Genomic DNA, 20,525 nt, shown 5'->3' on the forward strand with positions numbered 1-20,525 from the left:
AATTTTGGATGATGGCGAAGGTGTTCAATTAGCCACATTTGTAAAAGAATATTGCAACCTTCAAAGAATGTCGCCCCCGACTTACACTATGTCAGTGCCCCGTAGATATCCGACAATATCAGTGGAGCAAGTGTGTGATCTTTCTTGGCAGTTAGGACTTGCGCAATTCTAGCCATACGGATATCAACCGTCCCCTTTTCATTTGGGAAGAACATGACGCCCAGAAATGCCACTATGAAGGCAAAGCGACGATGAATTTGGTCAACCCTTTTTCATGCGTTTCAAACCCCTCTGGATGCCCATACCTGGAATACAGGAGGTAGAATGAATAGCAACCCTCACTTACATGGTTCCTTCTTATTTGCTTATTGATTTTCATAATATTAAAGAAACAGCGCACCGACATAGGCCTCGGGAATATAAATTGCTGATTTCTTAAGTCCTTGCCAAAACCTGTATACCCAGGTATTTCCTCTAGGGTGGGAATGAGCTCGAAGTCCGAGAAGCGTAAGACATTGTGGACGGGATCCCAGAAAGTCACTAAAGCTTTAATTAGATCGTTCCAGGGCTTGACTTTCATGATATCCGTGAGAGCACCCAGGTGTTCAACTACCAAGTCTTGCCCCTCTTGGTCCAAATCATAACACCACATTTGAAGCTATAGTGGAGCTTGTTCTATGGCATTTAATGGTTGATTCTGGACGGTATTCATTCTGTACCTGTGAGCGGGTAGGGTTAAGGTTGACTCTAGTTTGAAAGATAGACTAGCAGACTCTTTTTATAAGAACCAGTTTTTAATTTTCAAAGAGAAATCACCTAAAGGTGGCTATTTTGTAACATTGACCAGAACGGTCATTTTTGCAATAGTGGCCCCTTCTTACTTTTGAATAAAGTTTTGAGGCTGAAGTAAGGAACTTTTTTGGGAAAAGTGATGATTTATTGACAGACATGTCCGTTCTATGCAAAAATAGCCATTCGACAATGTAAGTGTTCTAAGGCTATTCCAGCAAAAATGGCGCAAGATTTAATCGAAGTTGGGTCGACTATATTTTTTGACCAATGGACATACCTTATTTATTCGGTTGGAAAAAATTGGGGTCGGTACCGATGAGGTTACCTACATATCTCACATCCGGTGAGAATCAGACCCACATAGTTCAGTCAGTTTTGACATAATTGGAAAAATATGATATTGACTCCCTTTTATTTTTTGAAATACATTTTCTTTTCCTTTTTTTTTTCAAAATATTTGGCAGAGTTTCGAGGCATTTTCAAATACCTGGGTTTTCAGAACAAGGTGAATTCTCTATCCTACCTCACTCTTGATTTTTCTATTATTTTTCCTTCCTTAGCCGGCCAACATGCAAGCCGAAGCAAATAAATGTACAAATAGCACGTAAGATGCATCAAGATGGCCTTTTATTTCGGGTACACCTATCCTAGACGGACCCAACCCCTGTGTTGAGTCCCCAAAGTCAAATGCACATGATGCAAACAAGCGTTCCTACTAGGGATCCTGCATGAGGTTTTGTTATTCTAGGTTTAAACTTGGGGATGTGTTCTAGACCTGGCTTACCCAAGCGGATAACTTGAGCCGAGGTGGGAGCGTTGTACCGGGAGCATGATAAGTCTACCCGGCCTAGTGGCTGATCTATCCTTGTTCTATTTGGTACGGCCTCTAACAGAAGAGCGGGCCACACGAACATTTGCACCATTTTTAGAAGACTCAAAAGGGAGGCGTAAGAAGACAGTTTAATACAGTTCAAATAATATCAAATCAGTAAATAAGCGGTAATTAGTACATTAGGCCACAAAATACAGTAATATCAACAATTAATATAGCCAAGTAAAAATCACATTAACAAGCTCGAATTCTTGAACCCTGAACTAGAGATTCTGGGTTCGGTTATCCCCAGCAGAGTCGTTAGAGCTGTCACACCTCCTTTTTTCTGAGGGGATAGGGAATTTTTCCAATTTAAGTGACATTAATCGAAATAGGATTATTTATTTATTCAGAGTAAACACTTGGAATAATTTATGGTGTCCCAAGTCACCAGTTCTTTTTAAGTCCCAAATCGAGGAAAATTTGACTTCGTTTAAAGTCTGTGAAACTAGAAAAACTAGGTAAGGAATTTTGTTAACCCGAGAGAAGATGTTAGGCATTCTCGGGTTTCGTGGTTTTAGCATGGTCGCTTAGCAATTTGTACTTGGCTTATTTTGTCTAATTACTCATTTTAGGACCTATGTTTGTTTTACCTTTTACCGCTATTAATCTGTGACGACCCGACCAGTCGTCTCATGAATTAGCGCTCCATTTTCCCCATTTCTGCTTTTTTATGCTTTGTTTATCCGTGTATGTGGTATCGGGTTGGTTGGATCAAATCCGGAATGATTTTGGTAAGGTTTGAGACACTTAGTCTCTTTTAAGAAAGCTTAAGTTGGAAAAGTCAACCAGATGTTGACTTATGTGTTAGAGGGCTCGGATGTGAGTTCCGATAGTTTGGTTAGCTTCAAGAGGTGATTTGTGACTTAGGAGCGTGATTGGAAGGAATTTTGGAGGTTCGTAGTAAATTTAGACTTGAATTGGCGAAGTTGATATTTTGGCGATTTCCGGTTGGTAGGCGAGATTTTGATATAGGGGTCGGAATGGAATTCCGAGAGTTGCAGTAGTTCCGTTGTGTGATTTGGATGTGTGTGCAAAATTCAGGTCATTCGGACGTGGCTTGGTTGGGTTTTTGATCAAAAGCGTAATTTGGAAGATTTTAGGAAATTTGGCTTGAATCCAATGAGTTTTGGTTGATTTGATGTTGTTTGAGGTGTTTTGATGATTGGAATAAGTTTGAATAAGGTATTGAGATATGTTTGTGCTTTTGGTTGAAGTACTGGGGGCCTCAGGATGATTTCAGATGGTTGACGGAGAGGTTTGAGACTTGTGAAGTTGTAGAATCTCAGCTGCTTCTGGTATTTCCGCATCTGCAAATTGGGGACCGCAAATGCGACGCCGTACATGCGAAAGAGGAGCCGCAGAAGTGGATTTTGGAGGAATCATCAGGAACCGCAGATGCGGTAGTGTGACCGCACCTGCGAAGGCGCAGGTGCGGAGAGTTGACCGCAGATGCGGATTGGGCCATTTAAGTGAGGAACCGTAGAAGCGGTAATTTGGCCGCATATGCGGTACCGCAGAAGCTGCTATGGGATCGCAGGTGCGGAAATCCCTGGCCAGAAGGTATATATTTCTTTCTTCGCGAATTTTTGCAAAATACTCCATTTTTTGAAGACGGGAAAGAGGCTAAGGCATAGGATTTCGAGAGGAATCAAAGGATATCAGTTGGGTAAGTTCCCTAAGCTTAATTACTTGGGTTTAAGATCACTTTTCCATTGTTTAATCATGGTTTTAGTGGAGATTAAGGAAGAAAATTGGGGATTAGGGCTTGAGATTAAGAAACGTTTAAATGGGGATTTGAGGGGTCATTTGGACTCCGATTTCAGTGTTCTTGATATGTATAGACTCGTGGAAGGATAAGGATTCCATTGATGTAAAAATTATCGAATTCCGAGATGTAGTCTCGGGGGTCGGGTTTTGGTAATTTCGAGATTTGTGTCGTATGTTGATTATTTTCGCTTGGGCTTCGTTCCCTTAGCATATTTTGACGTCCTTGTTCTGATATTGGATAGATTCGACGCGAGTGGAGGCCGATTCGAGGGGCAAAGGCGTCGCGAGCTAGAGATTTGACCGGTTCGAGGTGAGTAATGATTGTAAATGATGTTCTGAGGGTTTGAAACCCCGGATTGCACATCGTAGTGTTATATTGAGGTGAGGCACACGCTTGATGACGAGCGTGGGGTCGTGCACTTTTGGGGATTGTTACTTGGTCCATCCCGATTGATGATTTTACCGCGTATTTGACTGAAATCTATTTGTCATCATCATTAGTTGGGCTGAATGTCATATTTGGTCCTTGTGCCAACTATTTGAACCTTCGAGGATTTTTACTGATATTTCCTCACTATTTTGACTTTATACTTGAATTCAGTCATGTTATATTTCACTGTTTTCGTACTCAGCCATGTTTTACTTTGTTTTAACACTTAAATGATATTTTAGGCTGAGAAACATGTTTTACTACTACCTGAGTGGCTTGTGAGGATTTTGATTGAGTAAGGCTGAGGGCCTATGTTGTGAGGAAATATTTGATACTGATTATCAGGCCGAGTTCCTGAGATATGTATGCCACGAGGTGGCTTGATTGATATGAGGTTGAGGGCCTAGTGATGATGCCACGAGGTGGCTTGATATTGTGCTTGGGCCGTAAGGGTCCCTTCCAGGAGTCTGTACACCCCCAGTGAGCGCGGGTACCCATTGTGATGTGAGTTTGAGCTCGAGGGGCTGGTATTGTGATCTGAGATTTGAGCCCGAGGGGCTAGTACTATTCTGAGATGTTGCCCGAGGGGCGGATTTGTTGATACTGTGCCCAAGGGGCGAGCCTTTATGTGTTTATTTTTCATAATTGACTGTCAATTACCTGCTTAAGTATTGAAAAAGGCTTTTCATGAAAACACATTTGACTTAAAGGATTTTACCTATCTTTAACTGATTCTCTGATTTTAAATGGTTTTTACTGCTTCATTATAGAATGCTTTGTGCCATACATGATTTCTTGCTTTCCGACTTTATTTACATTTGTTACTCACTGAGTTCAAGTACTCACTTTACTCCCTTCACCTCTGTGTACAGATTCAGGCGTTGTGGATCCTACTAGCGAGTTGAGAGCTCCCGGCAGATATTGGAGTCCACGAGGTAGATGCTTGGCGTCTGCAGTCCCGTGTTTCTCCCTCTTTATCATTTCCATCTCTCATCAGACTTTTGTAATAGTTTGTGGATTTTTCAGACTTGTGTTAGGTTTTATAGATGCACATGACTGTGACACCCCGTATCGGGCTCTGTTAGGTTGTTCTTCCACATATTTATGACATTACCTGCTACATTGAATTATTTTATCATGTTTCGACTGTTTCTTAATGCTTAAACTGTTAATAATTGGTAAAAGAAAAAGTGTCGGCTGGCCTTGTCTTCACGAGAGGCGCCATCACGACCGTGTCCGGGTTTGGGTCGTGACATAATCACTTGATAATCCATATTTAAAGTAATAACTTAAGATGAGTTACGCGTACGTATACTCAATTCCTAACACTTAGTTTATTTAAGAAAAAGGGTTGGTCAAAGTTGCGCGAACACATACTTTGAATTTATTCAAAAAATCGCAATTACGATAGTAATTTAAAAACCGCGCCTAAAGCAATTTCTACGAATATATGATTAAGGAATTTTATTTACTAAATGTTTGACCATAGTCATACGAACGTATACCTTGGTTTATCTTGGACATCACAGCTTTGTCATGCATGCGTGTACATAATTGTAATAGTTAGTCCAATTTAAGTGTACCTAAAATTATGATTATGTCTCTAAGCTAAGTATTCTACATCATGTAACTAGGTGTAAAGGTTTAATACTATGTGAGATATTTATTTGAATCAAATGGGGCAACTTATGTATTAACTGCCAAACAGGCCCATATTTAATGTTTGGGGCATGACAAGGACTGAGTCCAAATGAACTCTATCCCAAGACATATATTGTCTATTACTCAAACAGCTAATGAATTTAAATCTAAAGGAACTTGGGCACGATTGAGTCTAGATGAATCTGGCCCAAAACAATGTTATTAAGCATTCAATCAATTAAACATATTTAATTCAGGAAGATTTGGGCTTAGTAATTAGTTCAAGTGACTCTGGCCCAATATCTATTTGTGGACAAATAATAAAAAAAGATTTGGGCCTGATGATAATGAGTCCAAGTGAACTCTAGCCCAATGCATATTTGTATGGAGGAGTTTGAGATAAAATTTTGTAATGACATTTGAGAAATTTTTACCTATATTTTGTTTATCTTTTAAAACAGAAGTAAAAAGGGCTTTTGAATCAAAAATTTTAAATTTGGATAATTTCTTACTGATTTGCCTAAGTTTTTATTCCTTATTAACTTATGTTGAAGTGCTAAGTTTTAAAAAAAACCATTTGTATTTGAAAATCTTAACGTGTAAAGGCCATTGATCAACTCATTTTATTTGGTACAAAATCAAAATACAATTCCATGAACCCAATTGGTTTTGGGCCTGAAAATGTATTATGGTTACTATTTAGCTTACTTGTAAAATTCAGTTTTTTCATGATTTTAAACTAACATCAATCAGAATTACTATATTTGATTATTTAACGACATAATAAAATTACTAATTAAACTAGCACATTGTATAAGAGGAATAGAGCTAAATTATTACATCTAACTAACATGGACAGTGATAAAAATTTGCCTATTACTACTCTAACAAGTTTTCTAAAAATGCCTTTTCTTGTTCTTGCTATTACATTCAAACATACAGATCTTTTGAATACATGAACCTTAAACAGATTTTGTGATTTTTAGAACACTTCAAAGCAAATACCTTCACGATACATCAAAATTAACTTTACATTATTAAGAAAATACCTTGATAGCAGCAAGAAAACAAAGCAAAGAGAAAAAATATGCCTCTGAAAAACTTGAGTAAAAGCAACATCAAGAAAATCCAAACAGGAAACCAAAATAGCTTCAAGTTCAAACCTAGAAATCCCACAAAAAATAGTATGAAGCCAGTATGAGTTCTTTACTAAAAGTGAAAGAAAGAGACTTCAAAAGTAGTGCAGAATCAGTGTATTTTTAGGAAATTTTCTGTGTTTTTTAGTTTGTGTCTTAATGTGTAGCTATTTCAGTGTATAGGTCTAGCTCTGTTCAGATCTATAAAAAATGTGTGTATAATGAATAAAAGGGTCAATGTTTATATAGAGCGAGGGAGTAAAAAGGGATAAGAATTAGGGTAAAAAAGAATCTGCCAGAATTCTCTAAAAATCAGGGAAAAGGCATTTTTTTGACAGAAATGGACAACTGTTCAATTTCTAATACCTTCCTTATCTCAGAAAATGGACAAGTGACGTATTTCTGGATATTTTTGGATCTTATCCCTATTTTCCTACTCAGCATTGGGACAATTGTCCATATTCTAGAAGTTTCTAGTATTTTAGAAGAATTTTCAGAATCAGGTTTCCAAAATTGACCCTTAAGGGTCTTGGAATTACCTCAGAACCAGATTGGTTCTGGACCTGAGTCAAGTGACTCTTGGCCTGAAGAGCTTGGGCTCTTAAATTTTTTAACAAAGCTAAGGCCACTTTACCCAGGCCCAATTTATGAGCCAAACAGAATGGGCCAACTCAAATGAGGCCCAATTCTCAAACAATAACTAAATAAAGAAAATAGTAAATGTTAATCAAAACAAAAATAAATGCAAAATTAATGAAGATAACACATATAATGATACTAAAAATAGACAGAAAGCAAAAAAGAAAAAATAAATTAATTTAACACTGTTTTTTACTTTATCTTAATTAAATCTATTTTAATTAATTAGTTAATATAAACGAAATAACAAATAAAATACATAATGATGTAAAAATTAACAAAATACATCTAAGCCCTGATTTTATTTATTAATTAAGTCCGTTTAATTAATTAATTAATTAATTTGAATAGAATATAACTGACAACAATAATTAATAATAAGAAAAAATTAAAAACAAAACAGAAGAAAAAAAGGCAGGAAAAGAAATTAAAGCTAAAGAACCCTTTAACAGATCTAGTTGCTAAAAACCCTCACGTCAAGAAACTCTCTCAGAATCTAAGATCCCGAGTGAGAAATCTTGTCGCGAGGATTATTATACAAACTAGGTTAAGTTTTTTCTTAGAAACATATCAGATCTAGCTACTAAAAACATTCTTGCCAAGACACCCACCTGGAATCTGAGATCCTTGGTGGGAGATATTGGCAGGAGGATCTTTAAACGAACTAGAAAAATTGAAAGGGGGCGGATCTAGGGTTTCTGGATTTTTAGATTTAAGATCTAGGGATTTTGGTGGGGTTTTGGGGATTTTGTTGTTAGGGTGAGGTTCAGGGAGGTGAGGAGAGTGTATGGTATAAGCTTGAGGGATTTTGGAGGTCCACCGTCGCCGTAGGCGATTTCCAGTGGGCGGCGTTAGGGTTTAAGCCGTTTTTTACGTGCAGATTTGTTGGTTTTTTGTGGGTTTTAGATGTGAGCATTTGTGAGATGGGGTTTAGGAGGAGTATGGGGTTTAGTCTTTGCCGCCGCCTTAGGCGATTTCCGGCGACAGCGTGGGGAAGAATTTTAGGGCGGCTAGGGTTTGTTGGTGGTTTAAGGTGGAGGAAGATGGGGTGGCTAGGGATTTGGGGCGGCTAGGGTTTGGACAATTGAGACAGAGATGTGAGAGAGTGGGAGAGTTTGGAAATGAGGGGGGTGAAGGGTTTAGGAAATTTTTATAATTAGGTTGAGGGGAATTCCGGGCCGTTAGGTCATTCGAAGATCAACGACCTGGATTGATTGTCGCCTAAACGGCGCCGTTTGGTCTTTAGAGGGGGCGGACCGGTTCAAAGGGGGTTGGGCTTGGATATTTGGGCTGATGTTTGAGGCTTGGGCTAGTTTAAATTGGCCCAATTCAGCCAAGACTCCCTTTTCTTTACTTTTAAAAATTAATTAATTTAAATAAACTCTAAATTAAGTACTAAATTATCTTAATTTTTAAAATTTAACTAATTATCTTTTTGTGTTATTTACATAATTAGTCAATCTTAAATTTAATAAGGAAAAATTACTAATTTAATACTAAAACTAAAAAAATGTCAAAACCAAATAATTTTTGTGATTTTCTTTTAATGAAGTAATTAAATTATGTAATTAGGCATTACATTAAATCAAAAACCTAATAATGCAATATGATGAAGGTTGAAATATGTTTTGTTAGTTGTTCAGAACTTTAAAAATAAAAAAATAAAAAAAGATGCAACTAAAATGCAAATAATTCCAAATAAATGCCAAAATATCCTTAAAAAAATGTAACAATAAATAGGGCTAATTTATTTATTAATTTTATAGGAATATTTAATAGGGTAAAAATTACATGCTCACAGTGTGCAAGTACTGTAATGAGAATAAAATCATAGCGTATGGCGTGAGTTTTGGTTCCATTTAGAACTCTGTCAAGAAGCTGGATGATAAATCTAGGCCAATTGATTTGCCTTCCATTATCCAAATATTCCATAAGGACCAGGTCCATGAATGTGGCAATGTGCCTCCTTTCCTGCATAGGCAACACAACTTTGTTAACAAATTCGAACACCACTTTGTAGGGTGGCTTCATGTCACTTTTGTAAATAGCCTTGAGCTCAAGCTCCTCTTCATTATCACCAAACTTCCTAGTAATGGCAAGGCCAGTAGGTAGATTCTCTAGCCTTGGCCATTTAAGCTTCTTATAACCATTGTACCCTTTCAGAAGGTACACCTAAGATCTTTCCCAGTTCTTTATCATCAAACCTCACTGTCACCCCCTTGACCACATGGTGACCCTACCATCTTTTATCTCATAATTCGCCATGAACTCCACAATCTCAGTTCTGGCCAGCTTTCCATCCATCTGAAGGATCATGCCCTTCTAACCTTGCAACTGTAACTTCTCCAGCAGCATTAACATCCCTTCCTCCTTCAAGTCTCTGAGGAGTCTACCTTTCAAGATGGTTCTCTTCCCAAACTTAACTATTTTGTCTTTCTTAGCATCAGATTCTTCTTCTTATTCTCCACTCCATTCTTCTTCCTCCACTATTTTCTCTTTTCTTGATTTCAATGCAGACCTGGTTCTTTTAGCCAAAGTAGATTGCTCAGCAGACTTTGTTTCTGAAACAAACTTCTTTGTGGAAGTCTTGACTTTCTTAGCCTTTATTCTTATGTCTCCTCTTCATCCCGAAGGACCAGGTCCATCTCATCAATTTCAACTGCCTCAACAGACTCAACCACCTTCTTATTTCCCTTAGCAGCTTCTTTCTTCTTACTTTCTTCTAAGGCCTTTTTCCAGCTCAGCCTCACTTTGCTTCTTTTGACTCCTTGTAGCTCTTCCTCTTGTAGGAGGAGTCTCTACAGGGATAGACGAAACAACCTTTCTTTTCTTGTTTGCCCTAGCAGTACCATGGACTTTACTCCTAAACTCCTTTTCCTTTTAGGATTGTAACTGTCAGATACCTTTCTCAGTAGGTCTGCGAGGGTTTCTTGCTCAGATGGAATAGGTTCTGGAGCATCTTTCCCTAATCGAACCAATGCCTCAACAGTTTCTCCAGACCCACTTCCCCCTTTTTCTCTCACACTCTCTTCTTCTCCAGCAGATTCCTCACTCCAAACTACCATATCACCTTATTCTTTAGTTAAATCAATAGGAGTGGTGAAGATTCAACCACTCTTTTTCCCATTCCCCTCACAACACTTCGAGCACCCTCACTCTCATTTTCTTTTCTATTTTCATTTTTACCATCAATTTTCCCAGACTCAATTGTTTCAGCACCAGCCACAGTTCCTACCAGAACAAACCTAGTTTCCAGATTTGTAGCAACCTCAGAAATGATTTCAAGAGTAACTTTATGGCCAGATGTTACCTACTCTATCTTAGAAGGAACAGTTTCTTCCCCCTCAGTAGCATACTTGAATGATTCATCAGATTTCTGGGGTTCTTCTTCCCAACTCGGTTTCAATTTTTTTATTTATTTTCTTGATTTGCTCACCACCAAAAACAACCTTACAAGCCATTATATTTACCATTCCTTTCTTAGAGATGAGAGTGGTTGAAGGTGTAGTAGATGGTGTGGGTGTGATTTCCGTAATGAAGGATTCTTATAGGGGTTAGCCATTTCCGTGCATAGGTATGAGAAAAGATGAGGTTGAGTGTGTTTGGAAGATGAGAAAAGATAGAGAGAATTTTGACGGCTCGAGAATTAGAAGTGAAGAAACACTAAGGCCTAATCAATTTAAGAAGGGGGTATTTAATTTGGTAATGACAGCCTTTTTCAAAAGTCTAATCAAACTGAAATTCAGTTTGAAAAGACGTTGAAGGGTGTCCCTAGAATCTAGGCACTTAATGAGGATTTGGACTCTTTTTGAACGAAACTAGTTCATTTCATAATGGATAAGTTCAAAAGGATTTGGGATTAAATGGGACTCTCCTATTAATCATGACCCAAATATAATTATTTCGAAATATGCAGAGTAGAGAATACGTACCAAGTAATCTTGATGAACCAGGTTCTTCACTAAGAAATCTCTTGTGTAAGTCTGAATTTTCCAAGAAAAAATAGATAATATCATTAGAGATTAATGAGTTATTTTAGCACATGGCATAAGAGTATACTGATGAAAGTATGAGACTGAGCAAAATCTAATCTAATTTTGTACAAAAATTCACAATTTTCTAACCAAATTTTTGAGTTAGAACTGGTTCCTTTTAGATGATCTTAATCATCCCTTATTCTAATCTGTTCCTTTCAAAGTGATCTCCACTTAGAGCTTTTGTGAAGATGTCAGCTATTTGCTTGTCAGTAGTACAAAATTCCATACTGATCAACCCCTTCTCATAGTTGTCCCTCAAAAAATGATGCCTAACATCTATGTGCTTAGTTCTCTTATGATGAACCGGGTTCTTGGTCATACTAATTGCACTAATGCTATCACAGAATATGGGGATACAACCTACATAAATTCCAAAATCCATTAATTGATATTTGATCCATAACAACTGAGCACAACATGAGGCAGCATCAATATACTCAGCTTCAGCAATAGATAATGCCACAGAATTTTGCTTTTAGTAGCCCAAGACACAAGACATGAGCCAAGAAAGTGTGTCATACCTGAGGTTCTCTTTCTATCCACAAGAAAACACACATAATCAGCATTAGCATATCCCACTAGGTTGAAATTATTACCTTTTGGATACCATAGACAAGGTTAGTGGTGCCTTTTAGGTATCTCAAGATTCTCTTGACAGCAGTCAAATGAGACTCCTTTGGATTTGACTGAAATCGAGCACAAAGGCCTACATTGAAAATAATGCCAGGTCTGCTGGCAGTGAGATATAATAAAGAACCAATCATTCCCCTATACAACTTCTGATCAACAGATGAACCAAGTTCATCTATATCCAATTTTGTGGTTGTTGCTATAGAAGTATCAATTTCTTTGGAATCTTCCATTTTAAATCTTTTAAGCAACTCTTTTCACATAATTCTTGTCACGACCCAAAATCTAACTAGTCGTGATGGCACCTAACCCATCCCGCTAGGTAAGCCAACTCATCAAGTTCAATACAATATAACTTACTGAGGAAAAATAAATGATCTCTTATATACCTCCCCAGGACTGGTAGTACAAATCATGAGCTTCTATGAGTAGAATTTACAAAAATGATATGAAATAAATATATCTTCTGTTTGAAAAGTACATAAACAGAGTTTAATGAATCTAAGGCTACCATGAACAAGAGGCATCTACAATAGGGATGCCAGAACATCTTCCAAGTAAGCTCTCATCGAACACGGCGGCATCGACATCCGAAATCTGCACGCAATGTGCAGGAAGTATAGTATGAGTACAACCGACCCCATGTACTCAATAAGTAACAAACCTAAACTCAGGTTGAAAGTAGTGACGAGCTTGTAGCAAGGTTAGAGTCCACACCAATATCCAGTAACATCTCATAACAATATAATTAAAGCATCACAAGGAATAACTCAATAATAAAATGCTCAGCTCGTTCACAGTTCCAAAAAAAAATTCTTTTCAAGTATAATAGTAAAACTCAATTCTTTTCACTGAAATCACCAAAATATGAGTAAGTCTTAAAAACTATGATCCTTCCCATAAAACTTTCTTTCAAAATAGGAGATTTTATTTTTCAAATGGCATGAGGAAAGTACATCTCTATGCCTATATTTCAATGTGCATGACAATGCAATGCAAAATAGTGACAAAACCATATGCATACTCTCAGAGTATCAATTCATTCAGTCCTACCTGTCACTCAATCTTCTCAGTCACTCAGTCCTCCCAGTCACTCAATCTTCACAATCACTCATACCTCACAATCACTCAATCCTGCCAAGTCACTCGGCACTCGCACTCAGTAGGTACCTGTGCTCACTGGGGATGTGCAGACTCCGAAGAGACTCCTTCAGCCCAAGCACTATAACAAGCCATCTCGTGGCATAAATCAATCGGGCCCTCGGCCTCACTCAATCATAAATCAGTAATAACATGCTGCGGCGTGCAACCCAATCCCATAATCATCCTCACAATTAGGCCCCCAGCCTCACTCAGTCATCAATCTCTCCAGTCTCTCAGGCTCAAAATGTCATGAAAATCAGTCCAAAAATGATGATATAATGTATCAATAATAACAACTGAGACTGAGATATTATATGAATAAATGATTATGACTGAGTATGAAATATCAATGAAATCAGTGAGATGACAGCAAGAAACGACCACTATGGGTCCCAATAATATAAGCATAAAGCCTAAACATGATATCTAGCATGATGTACAGCTCAATTTACTTATTACATGGTGAAAACACATATATCAACAAAGTAGGACCACTACATAGTGTCCTGGAAATAACAGAGTCACTATTCACAGGGTGCACGCCCATACGCTCGTCACCTAGCATGTGCGTCACCTCAACATCAATCACATAACACATAATCCAGGGTTTCATACCCTTAGCACTAAGATTTAAAGAGTTACTTATCTCAAACTGTGAAGTTCTTTACTCCGCTATACCCTTGCCTCGCAATTGGGCATCCGAACGCCTTGAATCTAGCCACAATTAATGTGATTCAGTCAATAGAAATTGTAGGAATTAATTCGATATGAAAATACTAATTTTCCCAAAAAATTCGAAATTACACCCAAAAATCACCAGTGGGCCCCACATGTCGAAACTCGACAAAAGTTACGAATATGAACGCTTATCCGACCACAAGTCCAAGCATATAAATTTTACCAAATTCCGACATCAATTCGACCTCCGAATCCTCAAATCAAATTTTTAAATCCCTAGGCCCGATCCTTCGGATTTTACCTCAAAAACAAGTAATCTAGTCGGGATATTCAATGATAGTCCCATATTATTGAGTAACAATGACTATAAATGACTTATTCCACGTTTTTCCATGAATTCTTGCCCAACAATCACCCAAAAACGAAATTGAAGACTAGGGTATAGAACCTTACCTCTTTGATGAAGAACTTGAAGGATTTCTTGTTGGATTTCATGGTTTGGACAAGATTTTTGATGAATAAGGCACTTGAGCTTCTTCCTCTCTCTAGAAATGCTCTTCCCTCTCTCTAAAAGCACCAGAAAATCCCAAAATAACAAACCCCAAACGAGTTAAATGAAATGGGATTCGGGTCTTAAAAACCCGTTTTTGTATTGCCGCGGTGCATGGGCCGGCTGTGCAAAATGTTTCTGTAAATAAAATTTTGGATCATTCTGGAATTCCCTACAGGCGTGGCGCGCCGCGCGCCGCATGGGGCAGCACGGTAGTACAATTTTTGCCAGCGTTTGGTAGTTTGGCCATAACTTCTTGTAGTAGTGTCCAAATGACGAACGGTTTGAAGCATATAAATTTTACCAAATTCCGACATCAATTCGACCTCCGAATCCTCAAATCAAATTTTTAAATCCCTAGGACCGATCCTTCGGACTTTACCTCAAAAACAAGTAATCTAGTCGGGATATTCAATGATAGTCCCATATTATTGAGTAACAATGACTACAAATGACTTATTCCAAGTTTTTCCATGAATTCTTGCCCAACAATCACCCAAAAACGAAATTGAAGACTAGGGTATAGAACCTTACCTCTTTGATGAAGAACTTGAAGGATTTCTTGTTGGATTTCATGGCTTGGACAAGATTTTTGATGAACAAGGCACTTGAGCTTCTTCCTCTCTCTAGAAATGCTCTTCCCTCTCTCTAAAAGCACCAGAAAATCCCAAAATAACAAACCCCAAACGAGTTAAATGAAATGGGATTCGGGTCTTAAAAACCCGTTTTTGTATTGCCGCGGTGCATGGGGCGGCTGTGCAAAATGTTTCTGTAAATAAAATTTTGGATCATTCTGGAATTCCCTACAGGCGTGGCGCGCCGCGCGCCGCATGGGGCAGCGCGGTAGTACAATTTTTGCCAGCGTTTGGTAGTTTGGCCATAACTTCTTGTAGTAGTGTCCAAATGACGAACGGTGTGAAGAGTTAGAAACTAGATTTGAAGATCTTTCATTTGATAGGTTGTTCATCACATAACTCCTTATATTCATTCAGATATTCTTGTCCAAAATTTGGTCTTGTGCGTGCTCATTCGAAACTTTCGTCTATAATGAAAATTTTCAACTTGGCTTGGACTTAGGCCTCTCCTTAGACCCCAAATCACTTATAATATTCCTCGTACACTTATTATCATATCTAATTAATATCCATCATATTACTAGTCCTCGTTCGCAAACAAAATAATATAATTAGCACGCCAACTTTCTTAATAACGCTTAAGTGCTTCAAAATGATGGATCATAGTTTCATTTGATTTTTGTTTAATTTGTAAGCCTAAAAAAATTAAGCTCACCCATCATATTCATTTCAAATTCATTCCCCATTAGTTTAGCAAATTTTTTTACTTAGCTTATCAGTAGTTGCTCCAAAGATTATATCATCAACATATATCTGAACTACCAAGAGATCTTTATATTTTTCTTTCAAGAATAAAGTATTATCAATTTTACCTCTCTTGTAGTCATGCTCAAGCAAGAATTTTGATAGTCTTTTATACCATGCTCTTGGAGCCTACTTGAGCAAATAAAATGCCTTGTCAAGCTTGTGCATATGATCAGGACATTCCTTGCTTTCAAAACTCGGAGGTTGCTTGACAAACACTTCTTCCTTTAGATAGCCATTAAGAAAGGCACTCTTGACATCCATTTTATGGAGAGTGAATTCCATGTAAGCATCAAAGACTATAAGGAGTCTAATTTCTTTCAATCTTACAACTCGTGCAAAAGTCTCATCATAGTCTATGTCCTCCGCTTGACTATATCCCTGAACCACCAATCTTGCCTTGTTTCTTGTAACTGTTCCATCTTTATCAAGTTTTTTATTTCTGAAGACCCATTTTGTGCCAATTACTGATCTATTCTTGTGTCTTGGAACCAGATGCCAAACTTGACTTCTCTCAAATTAGTTGAGTTCATCTTGCATTGCATTCACCCAGTCTGCATCCTGCAAAGCCTCAGCAATATTTTTAGTTTCAGTAAGATATAAAAAAGCATCAAAAGCAAAGAGATTCTTCAAAGAAGATCTGATTTTGATTCCAGATATTGGATCAGTAATTATGTTCTCAATGGGATGAGAACTTTGGTACTTGTAAGCTTTCACAACCAGCTGGTTTCCCCTAGATGTTCCTTCAGTGTTTTGTTGCCGAGGAACAGGTTCATGAACAGGTTCCCTCAAGGTTTGAGAATCAGTTCTTCTTTGTTCAGTTCCCCCTTTCAGGTTGACCTAGGTAGAAGAACATGTTCCATCACCTGTTCCTTCCTCTGGTGCAGCTTCAGTCTGGGCTGTGATTTCATTTGAGTTTCTTACCAGTCCAATTGTTTTATCTTCATGTTCCTGCCTCTCAGAAAGAATGTTAGTTTCATCAAAAACCACATGTACACTTTCTTTTACACACATAGTTCTTTTGTTATAGATCTTATAAGCTTTACTATGTGAAGAATATCCCAAGAATACTCCCTCATCACTTCTGGGATCAAACTTACCTAGGGAGTCTTTACCATTATTGTGCACAAAGCACTTGCATCCAAATATCCTAAGATGAGATATATTTGGCTTTCTTCCTATAAGTAACTTATAGGGAGTCTCCTCAACAAGAGGTCTAGTCATGCACCTATTTATGATGTAATATGCAGTGTTCACAGCTTCTGCCCAGAAACTATGGGGCAGTTTATTAGAAAGAAGCATAGTCCTAACCATTTCTTCAAATGTCCTATTCTTTCTTTTAACTACTCTATTTTGTTGTGGAGTCCTAGGAGCAGAAAAATTATGATCTATGTCATGCTCATCACAAAATTCAACAAATTTAGCATTTTCAAATTTAGTACCATGATAAGACCTAATTGATTCAAGTTGATTACCTAGTTGTTTTTGAGTTTTTCTAACAAAAGAAGTGAAGATGTCAAATGCTTCATCTTTAGATGTTAGAAACAGCGTTCAGGTAAACCTAGAGTAATCATCAACAAGCACCATAACATATCTCTTACTACATTTGCTCAATGTTCTCATTGGTCCACAAAGATCCATATGGACCAGTTCCATCGTTCTGGTGGTACTTACCATTTTCTTGCTTGAAAGAGGATCTTACCTGCGATAATTAAAAGTCATTTCAATAGTAAGTTTGACTCTATTGCTCATATTCTAATTTTTTTAATCATATTTCAAAAAAAAAAATCTCATCTCAAATTCAAATAAGTTTTATCCTTCTAGCTATTTTTAAATTGGACCGATTTTTAAAAAATCATCTTATACTTTCAAACTTAAACTAACTGCACTCAATTCAAACATTAATTGTAGAAAACTATTTTTTCATTTGTTTGAAAACAATAAATCTAATTATTGTAATAATATTTTCATTATAATTTTATTTATTTATGTAATATTTAAAAAAATATAAAATGGAACAAAAATAATTATGTGGTTAGTGAATAACTATTAAAATATGAATTCTTATTTTGGAAAGCTTTCAGAATCTACTTACTATAAAAAATATTATAAATGTTATATGAAGCAATAAAAGTTATGAAACAATAAAAGAAGCAGAAAAAATCATTTTTAGTGATTTTATCGTTCTTCCAAATAAAAGCCATTTTTACTGATTTTACCGTATTTTAAAAGAAAGTTACAATGATTTTTTACTTAGTTGTCCGATAAACTCCATTATCAAGGTAAAAAAATGAAACAAACCGATAAGATGATTTCTCAAGCTATTATAAAGGTGTATAAGATTCTCTCAGGCTTTTCCAAAAACCTTCCCACAGTTAAAAAGTTTTTTTTTTTAAATATTTAAACAGAGTTTTTTTTTTTATTTTTTAAAACCAAACGTAAGTATATGTTTCTCTCCTTTTTTGACATAATAAATAAATAAAAATTGGATGCATAATTGGTTGGATTCGTCTGTATTGATGTTGACATCAACCTTCCTTTATAAGAAATTGATGGAAAATATAGTACTTTCTCCGTTCCGTTTTACTTATTAGTTTACAAAAAAAAAAATTGTTACAATATATTTGTTGTTTTAGAAAAGGAAAAAAAAGAGAATTAAATCTTTCTTTCCAAATTTACTTTAACTTTAATACATGTGTGGACAGGAGAAATTAATTTGATGAATGCAAGAATTAATAATAAATTAAAATAAGAACATAACAACTTGTTTGGATGGTTGTTACATATCGTTTCATAATGTATCGTATCGTATTGTATCGTATTGTACTGTATCGTTTGATGAATACAATGTTTGGATGGATTGTGTCGTTTTGTCGTCGTTTCATGGTATCATGCACCAGTAATATGATGAATAAACTTGCAATATTATAAAGAAAAATTATGAGATGGTATATAAAAAGGTAGGGTAAATAATAAAATAAAATATTTAAATAATAATAAAGGGTGAGATTGAGAGAAAAACACAAGGAAACGACGCGACCACACCAAATCGGTCGTTACATAAAGTGGCACATTTCATCGTCACTCAACGACGGATTTAACGATACGATACAACAAAATTTAAGTAACAATCAAAACAAACATTGTATTTAAAGTAACAATACGATACGATACAACTGGTAACAACCATCCAAACAAGCTGTAAGTAAGAATAATGTAATCAAATTATTTTCAATTAATGTTTTTAACTGGGTGTGCCACATGTTATACAGTCAGACCTCTCTATAACACCATATATTTTCTATAATGACACTTCGTTATAATGAGCAAGTTTTTTTTTGAACTAAATTTTTATATTTTATTACAATATATATTCTCTACACCAAAATATTTAGACGATGTTATAAAGAAATTTGATTGTATTACAAAATAGAAAAATAAAAAGATTTTAACACTAGTTTAATTCCCATTTCCCACTCCTCTTTTCCTTCCCATTCCCCAAATGGAAAAAAAATTACTCATATTAGATTGTTTTTTTACCATACGTTATGTAGGTGTAAGATTCCCGTTCAACTAAAAATTCTCCTTTTTTTTCTACCTCTCATCTCCCAGTTATTTACGGACCCACTCTCACTCCAAAATAAATTAAAACAATTTCTTTTTCTTAAAAAACTCATCCTTTTATATATATATATATATATATATATATATATATATAATTATAATAATAATACCTCCCAAAGAAGAACTCTTCTCTTTTCTTTTTCTCTGTCTTTGTAACAATGGCTTCACAAGCCGCTCTTCTCCTCCAAAAACAACTCAAAGACCTAAACCGGCATCCGGTCGACGGTTTCTCCGCCGGTTTAGTCGATGAAAACAACGTATTCAAGTGGAACATTACCATTATCGGTCCACCCGAAACCCTATTCGACGGCGGTTTTTTCAACGCTACCATGATTTTTCCTCCGGATTATCCAAATAACCCACCGGAAGTTAAATTCACGACCGAAATCTGGCATCCAAATGTCTATTCTGACGGTCGGGTTTGTATATCGATTCTACACCCGCCCGGTGATGATCCGAATTTTTATGAACTTGCTAGTGAACGTTGGACGCCGGTTCATACCGTTGAGAGTATTATGTTGAGTATTATATCGATGCTTTCGAGTCCGAACGATGAATCTCCGGCGAATGTTGATGCGGCTAAGGAATGGAGAGATAATAGAGATGAATTTGTGAAGAAAGTTAAACGTTGTGTTAGGAGATCACAAGAGATGTTGTGAGGTAACTTGTTTTGCAAGGAAAAGGAAAATAGAATAAAAAGGAAGAAAAATACTATTTTAAATTATTTTTTTGCTTTTGGTTTTGTTTGTTTTAGAAGTAGTATTATATTTTTGGTATTAAGATTATTTTAGAGAAAAAATTTAAACTTACGAGGTCATGAATTTATTTGGAGAAAGGTTTGATTCTTTTTTTTTTTTTCCTAATTTTGTTGAAAATTTTGACAAATTTGGATGAATTATGGTTTCGTTTATTAGATAGATTAAATATTGTTGAAGTAAAATTTTATTTTAACCAGTTTAATGGTTATTTTTTTGTTTTACTTGGTCCTATTGTCATCTTGGTGTTCAAGGTAATCCGCGTTCATGTAGAATTCGAAGAAGAATCGCACCTGAAAAAGGTGTGACGTAGACCGTCTAACCTAATGATATGATAAATAATTCTTGTGTAAAATTAAGACAACTTCTACGTGATATTGTCCTAAAAGTACCATTAGCTGGAAACGAGCCCTTCTTATGTACATAGTGATAGTAGTTCGGGATCTTTAC

At 36.4% G+C, this 20,525-nt stretch overlaps 1 protein-coding gene across 1 annotated transcript; it reads left to right on the plus strand.

Moving 5' to 3' along the window:
- Nucleotides 1-19,429: 19,429 nt before the first annotated feature.
- Nucleotides 19,430-20,147, plus strand: LOC104224230 (ubiquitin-conjugating enzyme E2 7-like). Its single transcript, XM_009775834.2, has one exon. It carries the CDS (start codon nt 19,479-19,481, stop codon nt 19,977-19,979), a length of 501 nt encoding a protein of 166 aa, XP_009774136.1. The 5' UTR covers nt 19,430-19,478; the 3' UTR covers nt 19,980-20,147.
- Nucleotides 20,148-20,525: the final 378 nt, after the last annotated feature.

The sequence above is a fragment of the Nicotiana sylvestris genome, chromosome 7, assembly GCF_000393655.2.
Source record: "Nicotiana sylvestris chromosome 7, ASM39365v2, whole genome shotgun sequence".
NCBI lineage: Eukaryota > Viridiplantae > Streptophyta > Magnoliopsida > Solanales > Solanaceae > Nicotiana > Nicotiana sylvestris.

Bases quoted from the DNA above. Each gene is read 5' to 3' on its own strand.
- LOC104224230 (XM_009775834.2), top strand. From the start codon at position 19,479: ATGGCTTCACAAGCCGCTCTTCTCCTCCAAAAACAACTCAAAGACCTA.